The sequence below is a fragment of the Patiria miniata genome, unplaced genomic scaffold, assembly GCF_015706575.1.
Source record: "Patiria miniata isolate m_02_andy unplaced genomic scaffold, ASM1570657v1 HiC_scaffold_29, whole genome shotgun sequence".
Lineage (NCBI taxonomy): Eukaryota > Metazoa > Echinodermata > Asteroidea > Valvatida > Asterinidae > Patiria > Patiria miniata.
In genome coordinates, this window is record NW_024037068.1 from 22,734,359 (window position 1) to 22,752,238 (window position 17,880).

Sequence of the window (17,880 nt, forward strand, 5' to 3'; positions counted from 1 at the left end):
GTGCCCAGGTGTTTTTGAGTTAGAAAAACGTATTAAGGGATGACTTTCTCTTTTGGTTGAGTGTAGCTTTGTCTGGATAAGTTAGTTTGAGGTCGCGAATATGGCAGCGACTTACTATTCCACTTCTTTACCCAGGGTATGGCCCAACAGATTAAAGCTGGTTTCCATTGCGGGGCCCTGCATACGTTACAGATTATTAAATAATGTTAGGTCTAAGCAAAGTAAAAGTCATAAGGGAAAAGTGCATTGGTGAAACTGAATGAAACAATATGGCAAAACTAAAACTTAACGAATGAAAAGGCCGCCTCGTTAGAGAATTTAATTATCATGATTCAGTCTGTTTAATCAGGATTCACTGCTAGGACGTCCGGCAATCAATGCCTTTCCAGTCCAACTATACCGGCACTGCTTCCAGAGAGCCAGTACAGGGAAGAAACTATGCACTATAATCAAGAGCTTCACCTGATTACAAAGGTGCACCTGAACATCCTGAGATTAACCTCAAGAGGCCATCTGGGGAAATAATGTTTTTGACTGGTCAACCTACGGTTCAACTATCCTCCAAAATGGTGCCACTGTCGGACCGTCTGTGCATCAGTTTGGGTGTCGAACATTCGTCCCAACGTAGACAGTCTTATCCAGAAGCGGCACTATACACAATGACGTTTTCTGATTGGCCCGGCATTTTCAGACCCGAGGCTTTCCACAAAAAGTACATGTTTGTCAAAACAGTGTACAAACTACATCCATCGAGTCCTAGAAACCGTAGGCACTCGAAGCCTCCTCGTGGCAACACGTTTATGACTTGTGTGCCATTGTCTGGAGGTTATCGTTCTACTCCTTTTTTTTCTTGCGAGAAAATATGAAACCTTTTATTTATTTATTTGCAGGCATGCAATAAAACAACACTTACAAACGCATATGAAGCCAAGCTCGAGGATTGCCTGGCAGCGAACTAAATCACTATAGAAAGGGCATTTCAGACAACAAATAAAAAGAAGAATGCACGTCAAAAGAACTATAACGTAGCTGTCAAATTCTCTTGGAATATTGCGCTAATTACAAGAATAGCTCCGGGACTTAATTAAGGATTCGATATGGGCAGCCCGGAAGTGCGCAAAAGTGTTGGGGCTATTTTATAAAAGATGCAAGGGCGCGATAATCCGTGCTGTGATCAAATCTATTCAATGGCCTTTTTTTCTTTATAGCTATGACCCAAGAGGCAAACAAGAAATTCGCGAGATTACACAAGGCTATATAAGAATTGTCCTTTTTAAGTGGGAATTCTTGCCAGACCAATTTCTTCCCTTCTAACAGCAATTCTTGCTACATCTTTCAGTTTTGTGAATTCAAAAAGGAAATACAGTAAGTCAAGTCTGTCACGAGCCAATGTAGCCCATCGGGCCGGCGTTTATCTCCGGTTTCAGTAGCATGAAACGACTGAGAATAATGTCTATTCCCCCTGGATGGGATGCTAGTCCAATGCAGGTTACTTCCCAGCTAAATCCAGCACCCCTTTATACTCCTGGGTGGAGAGAGGCAAGTAGGGGTAAAGCGGCTTGACCAAGGACACAACATATGACCAGTAACTGGATTTGAACCCCTGACCCTCTGATCATGAGATCATATAGACACTCTCCTCCCTAGTCAGATTTGGCCCAGATTCCGGAACAGTTCTGGTCATAATTGACCGGATACGACATGTACTTAGGTGGTATATATAAAAACTGCTTTATACCATAAAATACCCGAGTTATTGCGAACGTATCCGAGCGTCGATGAAAACAAAATGTAAAAGAAAGCGGACAATACCGGAAACGGGCAGAATCCTTCCCGTATTGGTCCAACCTCGTCCCCCAGGGTAACTGCTCTCTCACGCTGGTATTGGATCATTTGCATGTGCAAGATTTGTGAACACGTATGCAAATGAGGAATAGTCTGGTGCCTGCATGTGCGTTACATTAGCGTTTGTTTTTGTATGCGGTGTTGGGGGTAAAAACAGCAATTCGTCACGCCGTGAGTTATAAAACATGATTTTTTTGGAAGTTGAAATGTTACCGTCTGACCCGCCAATATGCAGTATCACATTTCATATTTATATGAGCAAATTGGAAAGAAAAGGAGTATTATTGAGAAGGCGGTGGACGTTATAACTACAATAATCGTGAAAACACGTAATGCACGTTGAAAATAACAACACCAACTACACAATAAAAAAACATTATTAGCAAATAGCGATGTTGAATCAGAATACAGGAAGAAAGTTTCCTATCCAGGGCTTACTATTGGAACGAGGTTGGGAATAAAGTAAGCCCTGGGGACGAGGTTGTAATTGGTCACGTATTTCGTGGCACGTACCTGGCCTCAGATTCGTCAGAATAGTCATAATCTTTTGGTGAAAGGCACTCATGCAGCATTAGGACTCGTAGCACGACCCACCTTGGCGACGCTTAATCAGTTAACAGATCAAACAACGTCTCTTTCACCAACTGTAATTTATCCTATCGTACCCCAACCATCAGTCTAGTACAGAGCGTCCAAAAATACCTGCAATATTTTTGTGTGTGAGGCTCCAGCGTCGCCGCTGAAACACGTACCGCCATTGTTTATATATCTTTGTTTTAGCTTGGAATCTTAACTTCATCCCTGGTAGGTATTGGTTTGATTTTCAAAAGGATTTTGAAATGATTCCTGTTCAAATAAAGGCATGTCAAAAACAAACTCAACCGATTTCAAGGAAAAACAATCATGCGCATTTTTTCTAATATGGAAATGGTTCATGTTCATTATGTGACAATCTCGTAGCCCTTTACTTTCTGTGTTTCCTATTCTTTTCGATCCACGTAGACTTCACCTTAAATGAATTCACAACGTGCAAGTATGTACCTATTCAAAAAGCGCGTCAACCAGCGAAAGGTCCCACCCACGGGACGTCGTTGCTAGGTAAAAGGGTGCCCTCTTTAGTCGGCGCACGGATCCCATAGGCCTGTTTAGTTATAACCATATCAACGTCATTTTCGTTTCCCTGCCCAGATACCTACACGTTGTTTAGTTGTTTTGTTAAACTTGACGTTAACAAACATCGGCTGTATACGGTATTAGAGTGCCAATCATATCCGCTTATATAATTAGAGCTATATACCTGTACGTGAAAGTGCTCGAAACCTCAAATTATAGCCTTGCATCTATAAAATAGGTGCACGGTCCTGCTAATTAGGAATACACACAAAATGTTGATACATCATCGGAGCTAAAACCTCCAGTTGCTGCGACACCTGAATTACCGACAATGTGTTTCTTGGCAATCCAAACATGCTACCAACATGCAGTCGCAGCTAGGTAATTACAAAATTAGCGCGGACGAGAAGTCCCTATCGTGTTTGCCGCAAAAACAGCCGAGACTTTCTCACAGCCGATTGAAAAATTCGTCCTCATATCTCGACTGTCCTGAGACGAGTTGTCTTTAGAATCAGTGTACACAAACCAAACACACACTGTATGCTTTTCATAGCTGCCCAATATAAGTTTTACAAAGTGATTAGTTGAGTTACCCGCGAGCTCGATGGTCGACTGGTAAAACGTACATTTGCACTGGGAGATAGGGTATATAAAGCGTGTTCGATTACCTCCCTTGCGTTTTACCGTACTTTCGTCTTGAGTATTGATGCACATGCGCAATCTGCAACAATAAACGAACGATCTCGGGTTACTCGAGGTCGAGCCCTAGCAACCGGACAGGGTCAAGAGGTCATGTGGCGATTAAATCCCCTTTGCAAATGGATTCCAGCTATCGAAAGCGCGCCATGGTGGCCACTGAACATAGGCCTACTCTTCCAAAGTGAACAAGAAATGCATTCCGGGAATGTGTAAAACTAACTTTAATTTCTTCTCGTTGTCTAGTGTGAAGTGAAGCTGAGACACAATTGAATCCCCCGCTGCCGCAGCGTTAGACTTAACCACCATGTTTTTGCGTGGAATTGTGGGATAATTACCCAGCAAGTAACCGGCTCAACGGGTCGGTTACGTGAGAGGTAAATCGAATGCAGTCGCGCTTGCACGAGTAAGCGCGGGGAAAGTAATCGAACCCGGGGTAAGTCGGAGTCCCACTCGAGTAAGCTTGTGACTTTTTTTCGCAATCCCTCACATAACACCAAATCGTAATCATTAAAATACAAAGTATGCTTATTTATTATTTTCACTTTTAGTCCCACACATTTTTCATGTTTTATATGCGAGGCCAATGGGAAATGTAAACAACTTGGACAGTAGGCCTACTTCTGGTGTCAAAACGTTCGTAAAACATCAACGAAACAAGCGCTCGGAGCAATTTTTTTTTTTTTTTTGGGGGGGAAGGTTAGAAGATTTCGTTCCGGCTCTTTTGAAGATGTACTCTCAGTCCTGCATGTACTTTAAAAAAAAATCGAATTTTAGCTAAAATAATATGTGTAGGCCTATTTCTAAAAATAACAACAGTAATTAAAACAACATATATTTCATGTTACTAGTTGCGTTAGTATAATAGTGTCGCTACACTGACGCACAGCAACTGTGGTACGCCGCGTACGTCAACGCAAGCTAGCCACGCAATGAAGAAGCTTAAAGCTATAGTCCATCAATTGCAGCCATCCGAAAAAGTAACTGGCGTATTATTGTTGAAAACCATGCTCGGTTGAAAGATAGTAAGTGGACTAAACTCCCTGTGAAATTAATCTTTCTGGCAAGCTATCATTTTGAAGTAATCAACGAAAGAAGGCCTTTCCAACGGTGCGTCTTAAGACGCACCGTAGGAAAATTTAAATTAGTAGTGCGTTTTGTTATTCGGCGCAGCGCGCGCAAGCATTGGCACGACGCACAGGCGCGCGCGGTTGCTATAATTCGTCTGATCAGTGCGCGACATCGCGTATAGCTGCAATTCAAAACAATTCAAAACATGATTCAGCAACTTTTCATTTGAAATTGAGATCCTAGAATGCTGTTTTTCTCGGAATATACAGCTGAAGCTGAGCTGAAACTTCATCAGGTTAGTTGTTCAGTATCCTTCATTAGATTTTGAACACTTTTGTTGCTTCAAACGAACAAAATGCACAAATTACAAATGATGGACTACATCTTTAAAACAAACTACAACTAAAAATTGCGACGACCATTTTTGTGTGTAAGACATGGAAAGGTTAATATTAACCCGTCTACCGCAGCGGGAATAATGACAGACGGATGTTGCCATCCTGAGCGACCCGGCCTTTCGGCTAACACCATGACAACCCTAAACCGCCTGCTAATGGTGTTTTGCATGTTTGACCAGGCTCGACGCCGCAATGCGCGCCGTCAACTCGGCCAGCGTAGAACAAGGAAACGCGGCGGGGGGGAAAACACCGATCACTCGCGCTAACAAAACAGATCTCGCGTTCAATTCATGCAAAGGACACCGCCGATGAAGCTCGTCGGGTCAACGAGCTTGTTAGAATACGTCTGTGTAAATAGTGCCATTGCTGCGTTTCTCGGGAACAACCGTATTCGATTCTTTTCGAGTTTCGTAAAAGGCTCACACTGACTTTTACTCCAACCAAGTATAGTTGATGATCACACTGCGCAATGCGCGTGCGTCAGTTGGTAACATAATGGTTGGACTTAACTTCCCTTTAATCGTTCAAAACCATAAAAGGATGATATTGATTGTATCGATCATCAGGACTTGATCAAACACAATTTAGGGAAGACATTCACTTTTTGGGGAAAAAAAGAAAATGTAAAATTCCTCCAAGAGGCTAACCCGGAACCTGCATCATTCAGACCAGCGATTTAGCGCAGCATGCTATGGCGAAACCACGCTGGCTGTCGAGGAAAATAAGCTATAAGAATAGCTATTGCAAATCAGGTGAAATTTTTATTCGATCACGTGATATGTTTCACGCATGCGTATACATTCAATTATTTATTTATTCATTTCAGTATTTAGGCTACGCATATTAAACATTAAAATAAGCTAATTCCACTGAAAAGCTAGAAAAACAACTCCATACAAGAGAACGGAAGAGGAACTAGCCCCTCCCGTAACTCCGCAGGATCAAACGCACATACATGAAAGAACAAAGCACGAAAACAAAAATTATATAAAGAAACGAGTGATTAGAGTGATTTTCACTCTTAAACGTCTGATGGAAATTTCACTCTTTTGAAATAAGAAAGAATAATGCGCGTGCAAAATAGTGACACTTCCGAGTCATCAGTTGAGGATATGGCGGACTTGACATGGATTGCCATGCAGTGAAGTGTAATTTAATATAGATCTATGGGTAAATGTGAACTTTGAACGGAACGTCAGAAACCAGAGACCACGCCCTCACGCGTAACACACCTGACAACCATGACAAACGCACTCGTGAGCAAAACGCGGCAGGGACGAAATGATACAGATAAAAACGTGACTGCGGGGTAAAAACAGAATGAAATCTCCGAGATCCTTATCTGACGGCGTCCCCCCGGAGGCCGTCCTTCCCACGGGAACAGACACGTTTCTTCATGGGTGAGATGCCGGCGTCGGCACGGTCACGTTTGCTCGATCGGTATCGCGATGTGTACACGGTGTTTGGATTAATGGAGCGCGCAGGAGCGTAGACATTGCGGACAGCTGTACCAGAAGATTGACAGGCGAGAGTGTAACTGTGCCGAACATTAGTTGCAGAAAGGCTGCTTTTGTGGGGGCCTACCCGATGTTCCCCGAAACCGATGTTCCTCAATACCGCTGTTCCCGAAATCCTTAGGATTAGGGTTGGGGTTAGGTTTAGGGTTAGGGTTAGGGTTATATGATAAGGATATCGGGGAACATCGGTATTGGGGAACATAGTTAGGCATCCGCTTTTGTGTATAGATGCTTTGACGTTCTCTGATTAGTTAGAGCTTCTGTAAAACCAAATTTGAAAGACCAAACCATTTGTTCTACTTTGTAATCTACATGTAAATTATGTTACCATTCGCGCCAAAAGTACTTTTTGTGGCGCCAACCTCGCAAAATCACAACCAAAGCACACGGTTTTTTGTCGTCCCATTTCTCGTTTTGCTAAACATACCGCCTGCGGGCACCCCAATCGAAGTTCTCGCTGGTTCCCTCACCTAATCTAACAGGAATACAGTGCAGATGAAGAAAACCCGTGTAAAACGTGACGTCACTTGTATTTGTTTCAGCCCGGGCTCTGTTCGCAACATTGTTCAGTTTCGTGCACCGACCCCACTAGAAACTGATTATTGTCGCGAGGGCGTGCGTGTTATGTATACATCTCAATTACTCAAGTACTGGCCATATCCAAAAATAGCTTAAAAACTGAAACACAAGTATATGTACAAACAAATTAATTAGAAGACAAAATACAAATTGCTAAAATCTGAAAACAAATTGGGGCAGAGGAGTTCTCTCAAACCCGAATCAGTGAGTGGCAAGAATGAACGGATGACTAGCGCCTCTACAATTTCACACTACAAAGAAAGAATTCGGGCGATTCACAATGCAGTGCGCCACCAAGAGTTTGCCACGGAGAGTTCATTTTTCCCCAGTGCATTGTGGGAGATGGTCGACAAATTCGCAGCGCGGGACATTTGCAATTGTTAGTTTTTTTTCCGGTCAGCAGTTTCGTAAGCGTATAATTCGAGTATCTGTTTCCCCTTTTGTTTTCTTTTTATCAATATGGTGTTTTTTGTAAGGCGGCAGAACACTATGCCCAAATCTATAACAAATTAACTCAAGTTGTCTACTGACACTCATTCAAATTGTTCATGTTTTGTCGACCGTAGACTTGAAGAATAGAGTCTCTCCATGGCAAACTCTTGGTGGCGCACTGCATTGTGAATCGCCCGAATTCCTCACGTACTTCGTCCCCTCCCCCAAAAGGGCAGTTTGGAAACAACATAAAAATACTAAAGAGCAACAAAATTGAAACCGAAGAGTTTTGCGATGGCAAAAAAACATAAAAATACATCTACTGAAGAAAAAAACTGAAACAAAAGCTTACAACTGGCACCCTTTTGACTTAACAAACGATGAAGGCGAAATGTTTGGTAACAATGATTGCTAAATGATTTTCTTCTAGCTGCGCCTTACGGAGACGAAGTGGTCAATAAAATATCCCCACACTCAACATATGCGACAACAACAATTGCAACAACTTCTACGTGTTACAAGAGCAATGCTACGTGTGGCCATTTTTTTTTTTAATTTCCATCAGATTTAAGTTCTTGGGGATCAAGGTACACCAAACAGAGTTAAAACGGTTATGTTAAGGGGCAATTTTTGTGCTTCAGCACAAAATTTGCTTCAGCACAAAAAACTTTGCTTAATATATTCAGGTTACCGACCAAAAATCCATTCGATTTTTATGCTGATCTGAGTAAACAGCAGCTAAATGCCAGTCACAAGCAATGTACATCGCATGGCGTTTTGGCCGGTATCTTGATTATATTAAGCGACTTTTTTTGTGCTTAAGCAAATTTTGTGCTTAAGCAGCTCTATGAAATTGGCCCATTGGCCAACATGGCGCACTGAGGGCTCTTGAGGGCGCTATCACCGTACACAACAAACAATATTGTATTATTATAAGATGGAATTTTGCGTCGGGGTGATATAAATCAAACTAGGTTTTGCCCTTCACCGACGTTTAAACACTGTATACTCAGTGTGTTACCTCCCGAGTGAAAGTTGGAAAAAAATCACTCGGGTGGGACTCGAACCCACGACCTCCTGCTTTCTAGTGCAGATGTCTTACCACTCGAGTGATTTTTTCCAACTTTCACTTGGGAGGTAACACACTGAGTATACAGTGTTTAAACGTCGGTGAAGGGCAAAACCTAGTTTGATTTATATCACCCCGACGCAAAATTCCATCTTATAATAGTTTATGCGGTACCCGCTGCTATGTACATCAGATTCGAACCAGCCAACCGATCCCGTTAGCTGGGTGGTCGAGTGGTAAGACATCTGCACAAGAAAGCAGGAGGTCGTGGGTTCGAGTCCCACCCGAGTGATTTTTTCCAACTTTCACTCGGGAGGTAACACACTGAGTATACAGTGTTTAAACGTCGGTGAAGGGCAAAACCTAGTTTGAATATTGTATTACTGGTATCGTTTTCACAGTAAATGTCGAGGGCAAGAGCGCCAAGCAGAGCAGCGTGTACACGATCATATCGGAGATCCACACTGAGCCTTCTATCCTGATCATCATGCCGTGTCTGGTGGGACTGGCCCTACTTGGACTCGCGGGGGCGGGCATCAAGCGATACATCCTGCACTGGCGACTCGCCCACATGGTGGAGCTGACCCGGGACCCGGAAAAGTTGAAGGAAGATAAGGGGTACACGATCGAGAACCCCATGGTCAAAAGCAGGTAAGGCTCACTAAGAGATAGTAATATGGGGCCCTGACTATTATATACACCATGCATTCCTTAGATTATCAATAATTTCATTTTTGGAGCTTGCGAATAGAAATGAAAACAATGAAAGTTAATATTAAAAATTAATATCAGTCTGCTCTGATGAATAATTTAAATGTTTTGATTAAACATACCCTAATGTTTTAAGCCACATTCATAAATACAGTCCGCCCATTCATATTTTTCGAGAGTCCGTCATGATGCTGGTCTTAAACGGTCGATAAACATCGGTCCCTTTTAACCTTTTATTGATTGAACGTTCACAGTCCTCGGGTAGGCATGCGCAATACTACTAATGAGTCTGTATTTCACAATCCTAAATTCACACTACACTGGGACAGATGCGTTCTGCGCCACGTCGCGCAGTACGCGCCACATCGCGCAGTACGCGCAACGCGCAGTACGCGCAACGCGCAACGCAATCCAGCGATCTTTGCGTGTTACTATTATTGTATTTGAAAGGTACGCACAGTACGCGCAACGCGCACGCCAATCTCCAAATAATGAGTTGTTTACGACTGCTCGCGAGAGGCACATACTATAAAATAGTTAGAGGGGTGTTTAAAAAACATGAAGTAACTTGTTGAACAAACTCGTTGGAAATTCATAATTTTTAACTTGTTTCTACTGTTTGACTAGTTTGGCCGAAAAGGTATTTATGAATGTGTTCGGCGAGGATAACTATCAACGTCCAGACTCCAAACCGGTCTTAAACATAATGTTTGAAACCGGCCAAGCACACATTTATTCCCTTATTTCAAAAAAATTAATTGAAAGTGAGACTAGCTTGGAACGGCACCTTCCCATTCAATAGTTTACAGTATATAACATACATTCACGGAGCACTATTAAATATGGCTTCCTTGTGTATAAGGTCTATTGGTCAGCAGGGTATTACCTGCTCATTGAGAATTTGCTTAAATTAGGCACTTGGAAAGACAATTGATCTGTCCACGCTAATCTTGCTAAACTTTCCAAAATATGGGGAAACGTGCTTGTGGTTATAATGGCCGGTACCAAAAACCATGTCACTCACTGTTCACAAACTAAAATTTATGGGGAAAAAAAAGCGAAATCAAATTTGGTGCCCTAGATGAAACGTGGCTTCAAGCCCATCACTGCCACAGGATCGAAATCTATGATTAAATTTCTTCCTTAGTTTAATGCAACCCAAAAATCAGTTAAAAGTGGGGAAAAGTTCAGGCGCCCTGGAAAACGTTGATGCCGTGACTCCAAGAACAAAACACACTCTTTTTGATCAGAATGTTTTCTTGCGTGTTGGTTATCGGTTGCTATGGAAACCGGGGTTTGGCAACAACACCTTGATGCGAAAATTGAACTTTGTGGAGGCCGGGTGAGCTATTTGTGGCGCGAATGCGGATCGAAAAATGAACTTAACGAACCGAGTTTGTGCTTGGGCACGCCTGGAAAAATCACATGCAGGAAACTGTACATTTGTCACCGTTTATGGACGTTAGGGTGGTCCGTTACGCTCGTGCAAGACTGATGATTTGACGCGTCCTGCCCACACTGTGCGTGTGTGATCATGCAACTAGTGAATGACTGCATAATAGTCTTGTATCGGTTGCCATTTTCCATTGATTTGCATTGTTGTGATCCATACATAGTCCTTGTAAATGCTTATGAGCCAAATGTCATGGGTCTACTTACCGGTACTCACAGCAGATTGGTGTTAAGACTGTTCAGTTTGATGATAAAGGCGTGAAATGTGGCACACAGTCAGAGTGTGTCATGGGAAAGATATTATTTTGGCTATCGGGCCATCGCAGATTTGTCCTTTAAAAACAATCTCATAGAAAAACAAGCAATTTTCAGAATTTTCCAAATGGCGGCCATGGTATGCTTTGATATTTTTCAAAGGACAAATCTATAGCTAAAGATCTTTTCCATTACATACTCTGTCTGTGTGCCAAATTTCTAGCTATTGTCATCAAATGAACAATTTCGTCATATTGTGTACCAATCTGCCTGACTATAGCTGTAAATTCACTGTTCGCTCTCTTTTCGTTAACGGATTTTCTGTTCATAGGGTAAATTTGAATGTCATTCAAAAAAGGAAAAAAAGAAGATAACCGGAACGAACACCGCTCATCAGGCCTGCGTTTACCTCTTATTTCCCGGAATGAAACTACTGATGCCATGGACAGGATGCCAATCAAACGCAGGTTACCAGCTAATGTTGGTACCCACATTCTTGGTTGGAGATAGGGAAATGTGGGTAAAGTTGCTTGCTCAGGGACACAACTGGTCTTGGCTCAAGACGTCAGTGATCGATAGTGATTTCAGTTATTGTTGTGGAACGCCCACGCACAACTAGTTTCTTTGAATTGCTCGTATTTACAAACCGTCACGCGGCACGCGCGGTGCAACTGGCCATAAACTATTTCGCGATTCGCGATACTCCAGGGAATTTAACGGTGTCCGCTGGTCAATTAAAACGGGCCGGGCTGCCGCAGTCATCGTTTTGATTGGCCAGCAGTCTCTTCCAGCCCGATATTGAAACGACTAATTTACGACCAGATTGTAAAGTGCTGTGTATACTTCGCGCTAATGACAAAGTTCCTGGATGATAAATGGTTCGTGATTGATAACCAAATCACACAACTCCTCAGTCAATCTAATTCCATTTCGTAAACAAACTCCTCTCATTAACAAACAAGAGCGGATCCAGAACACACTGGGTTTTTTTGGTCCCCAAAAACTGACCCGCTGAAGGGGCCGGAAAAAAATTGGATTCTAGATGCTCTGTGGTGCGATCTGAGGCCATTTCTGACCACTTTAACCAAATCTTTTGGAGGAAAAGATGGTGGTGTACGCAGTGCCTGCCTTTATTACGACGCCGCTTAAAAACCAAAATAATTGGCTCTGGGTTTTTTTTTGGGGGGGGGGGGGCATGGCCCCCGTTGCCCCCCCCCCCCCGATCCGCCCTTGTGAACAAACAAGGTGAGGGACTCGAGTCGAATCGTGTCATTTGCTCACAGTGACTCCAGTCGAGTCGAGTTATTTACCCATAGGTACTCGAGTCGAGTAGAGTCATTTACCCATAGGGACTCGAGTTGAGTCGAGTCGAGTCATTATCGATAGGGCCTCGAGACGAGTTGCAATTTAAATTGCACTGGTCTCTCAGACTAATCCCCGCCCCTATAGCTTTGGATCATTCGAAATACGCAGTGGATGGACCGGGAACCAGTACAATATGTCTCCCCCAGCTCTCCCTTTCTGGACGTTGAAGGGGTACTTGTGCACGGAGCCCTATTCAGATTTTTGACCCAGTTCTTTTTTCCCCTCTCTTCTCAGACGTTCTTACATCGAGCGACAGGTGGAGAAGACCCTCCAGCGAGTCAACAAAACGGACAGCAGCAACAGCAGCAGTAGCAGCACCCACAGCAGCAGCAGGAACACCAACAACAACAAGGACACCAAGGTGCGCATGGAGATCGCCACCATCTCCGACGGGTCACTGCGCAGACCCGACAGACCACTGCGCAGATCGGCCTCGGAGAGAATAGCGCCCTCACATCGGCGATGGAGCAGCGCGGGCTACGCGAGGTCGGCGTCGCAGGCAAGTTGCCACTGCTGCTGCCACTGCTCGCAGTGCGGGAGGATAGGGCGCCCTCTCCGTAACGGTAGTGTGCCAGTTGAGGCCACGACGAGAGTTTGATAACCGAAGGGTATTTCCCTCGATGGAAACGAATAGCGCCCTCCGTCGATGAAATTGAGAGACGGATGCTTGTCTGGTTCCCTGACCTGACGACACCCTGACGTCTCGTAATAGATCGTAAGTGGGGTAGCAACCGATGCATTCAAAATTAGAACGCAGCATGACCCAGCAACGCCCTGCCTTAATTCGACGTGTCCGAGTGCGCCGATAACTTCGAAAATGCGGGCATCGATTTAACGAACCTTTTAGGACTGCATGCAAGCATGACAAGTATTTTGTTGGCAAATTTGACCGTGTTAAACCCGGAAAAACCCGAACTATCGCGAAGACATCCGAATGCCAACGAAAATGTGTTCGGAAATATTCAGATATTTCGAAACGTACCTGAAGTACTTTAGATAGTCAAAATCTTTAGGTTTTGGGAACCAGACTCGACATAATGAACGGGGTTTTGTTGTGCTTGAGGTGGATGAGATATAAATAAATCATTATTGTTTTGATGTATTTGTGATTTTGTACAAAGTAATGAAAAAATAATTACTACATTGATATATTTTTCTATACTTTCGACTTTCGATTTTGAGATTCAATCTGCGAGATTCGAAGATTGACTACAACGTGCCTGTCGATACGGAAACCGAATATTGATAATTGAAATTAATCAATGAAGATAATCCCGAAATCACAATCGTTTGACTTTGATGCAAAAGGGAGAAAATATTGATGGCAATAAAAAAAAAAGATGGAAAATGAATATATCAGCCTAGACTATAATATCGGACGAGTAACAAGCACATAGAATACTGTGCACTGAGCGAACTGCCAATAAATATCGTTATAGCTGACCATAAAACCAACTAGAAACGTAGACTTCGCTAAAAACATTTTTCAAACTCTCGTATTCGGAATGGCGATAATGCAACACGGGAATCGGGAACAAAATTGTTCCTGTACTCATTATTTTGTGCAGGTACTGTGATATCTTCAGGATGCAGACCTGTAAAAAGGCCAAGAATTGCCTTCGCGGCCGGGCCAAATCACGATTTGTATGCCCTCAATTTCTTTGCTATTAGAGCATTTTGTGGACCATGAACTTGAAGGTTTGTAAAAACAAGATGGGTGGAAGCCGTGCACAGGAGTGTGAGCTCGTATTTCTGTGAAATGCCGATGAAATGGGGCCCTAAAATTGCTCTTTTTTGCAGTGGAGCGTGGGCATCATGTTTCAAAATGGCGATGGGCTTTCTGGACTACTTTAGGGGTGATCATCTTTGGATGGAATTTTCTCCCATTGGATTACCACTCGAAAATATAACAGATTAATAAAAGATGATGAAATAAGTGTTAATTTGATGGGTGTCTCAAACACCTTGGAGAGTTGTGAGTATTTTCAATAATTTTGAGAAGTACGCTTAATTATCACTGAGGTATATGGGAGTCGATTTACAGGTCTGCACCCTCTTTGACGCCGATAATTATTGTTAAACTTCCATCTTTACGCGCTGTTCGGTTAAAGCGCCCTCTACATAATAGAAGTATGAGTACATCGTCTCCGTTGGTGGCGCTATAACCATAGGTGATCGTAGTGATTTTTTTCTTCTCTAAAACAAAATGTCTCTATATCCGCGATTTGGTCTGAATCATGTTTCAGTTATGTCTGTTACGCCTTCGATCATAACAGTCAGCTGTTGTGGATTTATCAATGTTGTCATTGACATTCCAATCAATTTGATTCGTTATTTTATCTTCAATATTTTGGAATAAAACGACATCTTCATATGACACCATCTCGTTATTCTTGCTGTATTTTTTGTATTGGTGTAACCCAGCAATTGTAGGGCGCCCTCGACTGCATGATTGCTGTCAGAACATTTCAGGTCAAATGCATGTCTGAGGATAAAGACGTACAATTTTCCAACACCTCTTAGAAAGAAAAACCGATCTCTTAAAAAGAACACCCAAACGAACCATTCTTCACAATGATGTGCGATTAAAAACTCTCTTTTAAAAATGACAGTACTTCGCATTATTCTGAAGTTAATGCAAATGCGGCTTTCTTTCGTACTTTCACTCTTAGGTGTGACCCGTTTGCTAATTTAAAGAACGAAAGCGCACCCCCCCCCCCTTTTTTTTTTTCCTTAACCAAGACGCTGTCGAGTAACTCCATTTATTGTTAAAATAATTTAGAATGCTCCTATCACATGAAGGTGAGTGACAATTATTATCTAAAAGAGGGCGCCACTGTTGTCATCTTATTAAAACCATAGACATATAATAAAATAAATATTAGGATGTCTAAAACGTGAAACCAACTACACGTCAACAAGAATGTTCGCATCACTGAGGCCGAGTGTGACACTGATTCGATGGGGGCGCCCTTGATGCCGAACCGTACTTGCTGAATACGACACCGTCTACACGTCACGTCAGCGAACGTGTTAATATTAATTGGAATGGTTCCATCACTAGGTAGGGCGTGCCACAAGCCTCACCCCGGCGCCATGAAGCGAGACGATTCATATTGCTTTTTCATATCGCAAGTCAAGGCAACAGACCCGCCCGCGGCGGCACTCAACCTACGGAAATGATGAGGACATGGGTAAACAGTACAGAGAACTGAAGAGCGCGCACGCTGGACTAAAAAAACGGATCAACAGCCTGCCTGAAAATCGAATTTACTACGCCAATCCAATTTCCCCCTCGTCCGGTGGAAGAAAAACGGTGGTGTACGGAAACACGACGGCTGTTGCATGTCGTGAGCAGCCGTAGCAGGTAGGAAAGTCGACGCGCCAGTTTGAATGGAGGATGAAAGCAATATGCCGATAGATCCTCATTGCTGGAAAGTAGCTATAGCATTTTTTTTGGGGGGGTGGGTGAGGGAGGATGGGTCATCAAACTGCCTCAAATCAAAATCAGAAAGTGTGTGTGGCGAAGGGCTGGCAAAAGGGGCGCTGTTCAAATCCGACGAGACTTGACAATATCGGACAATCGGTGGCGCTATTCGTTACAGCAATCATGGCAACAGTCCCACGAGTTAGCCGTTATATAGGTACACGTTTTTGCCAACAAAAACGAATAAAGGTGGGTGACGTACCCTACATCCCCTAGCGAAGCCCCTGGTTCTTCTAAATGGGGATCAGGTTTAAATTCAAGGTCTTCTAGGCGTACTGATCGTTACTTTTTGTCCCGCCGAAATACCCAAAATTGTTTAGTACAGTGTACCAGGAGCCTCGTGTAGGCCAATTTACAATACATTGCACTCAGTGCAAAAAAAATAATAATCCCATCAGCTTTTTGAGATCGCCCCGTCCATTGAGAATCCCCTGTGATTTGGCACATCGATAGCTATTTTATTGTCTATGAAATAGACGGGTTTTCATGGTCAGATGTCCTAGCCTCTCAATCTTAGGTTCCAGGTTCGAGTCCCGCCACACTAGTTTTTAGTTTTAATCTGGAGGTTTACTCTCTGTTTTCGTAAACAGCATTAAACTGGTTATTCTGTAAATATAAGATAAACTAAAAAAATAAATAATGTTTTTACAATAATATGTTTGTTACCAAAATATAATCGAACAGAATAATTGCATAGTATAACACGGTTGACTAAATAAGTTACTTTTGTATTTAATAATTGAGGGAATCAGACGTCAAACAGCCGTTGGCAACCAACGAGGTTGTAGTGCACAAGGTAATTGTTGCTGTCACGTTGAAGGGTTTGCTCTTCCAGTGTTGCCCGTGGCAACCGTGGCAGATGCTCGCAGCCACATTTTCATCACCACATGACACCTCTTATCGACACCACGTATATATACTGAGCGGTATAGATAGGGAAACAAACACGAAGCAACGTGCTGCACGCAGTGTAAACTTTTCCCGCCATAAATTTGCAGATATCGTCTGCACACATAATACGGGCGGTATTACAGCAACCGTGTGTGCGTGCCGTTGGCTGAACGGGAGACCAGTGTTCGTGGCCGGCAGAGCCAAATTTGAGATGTGACAGCCAAACTTACACTGCGCTGTTGTCCTGTGTTAATATTTGTCCAAAGAGGATCAGTTGTACGATGACCAAAAGATCTATACGAGTCAGCGCAGCTATGGTATTGTGAGAGAGTGCTGGGCAGCCGCCAATCACTATCAGTTTTATATTAACTCACTGCGCCCGACATTCGAACTTGAACGTGCCATCTAACATCGTGAGTGATTGGATACTCCGGAGGCAAGGTTTGTTGACCGAGCAAATAGGAAGACAGCTCTCGCTTCTTTTGGAAATGATGTGAATAATACATCACCCAGTGTTCATCATGTGCCGTGCAGAGACAGAAAAGGCGCGAAGGTGCCAGGGGAAAAGATTGTGATCAGTTCGCAGTAATGGAAGTCGACAGTGAATAGGGACAATACAATGAACTGGTTCCCCTATCTCCGAAAATTGTTGTTACCTGCCTGGTAAAGACAAACTACGACAGGACGCCAGATCTCACTTTCAGATCAGCCTCATTTCTGTACTCACCTTACTGGGGGAAAGAGGATCGCTGAAAGGCTTTGAAAATTGCCACCTGGACTGTGTGCATAGTGATAGGTGAATATCATCCGCAGTTAATGGCGTTTTTTAGAAGTCAACCTATCTAGTCACTGATGAGGATCGGCCACTTGCATTTCGCTATCTGTGGGGTTTCTTTTATTCACCCGCTCAAAGGATCGTTATTTTCTCGTTTATGACCTCTAGAAGCCACTACATCGTGCACGAAACGTACGTCATCTCTTCTCGTCTAAAAACTTCTC

General features: G+C 43.1%; 1 protein-coding gene across 1 annotated transcript in view; it reads left to right on the forward strand.

Moving 5' to 3' along the window:
* Positions 1 to 14,490, forward strand: part of LOC119735274 — a 48,929-nt gene extending 34,439 nt beyond the window's left edge. Inside the window, exons 2-3 of the mRNA XM_038208974.1 lie at positions 9,122 to 9,371; positions 12,738 to 14,490. Of these exons, the coding sequence (XP_038064902.1) occupies positions 9,122 to 9,371; positions 12,738 to 13,101 (614 nt within the window). The 3' untranslated portion in view covers positions 13,102 to 14,490. The remainder of the gene's footprint in view (positions 1 to 9,121; positions 9,372 to 12,737) is intronic.
* Positions 14,491 to 17,880: the final 3,390 nt, after the last annotated feature.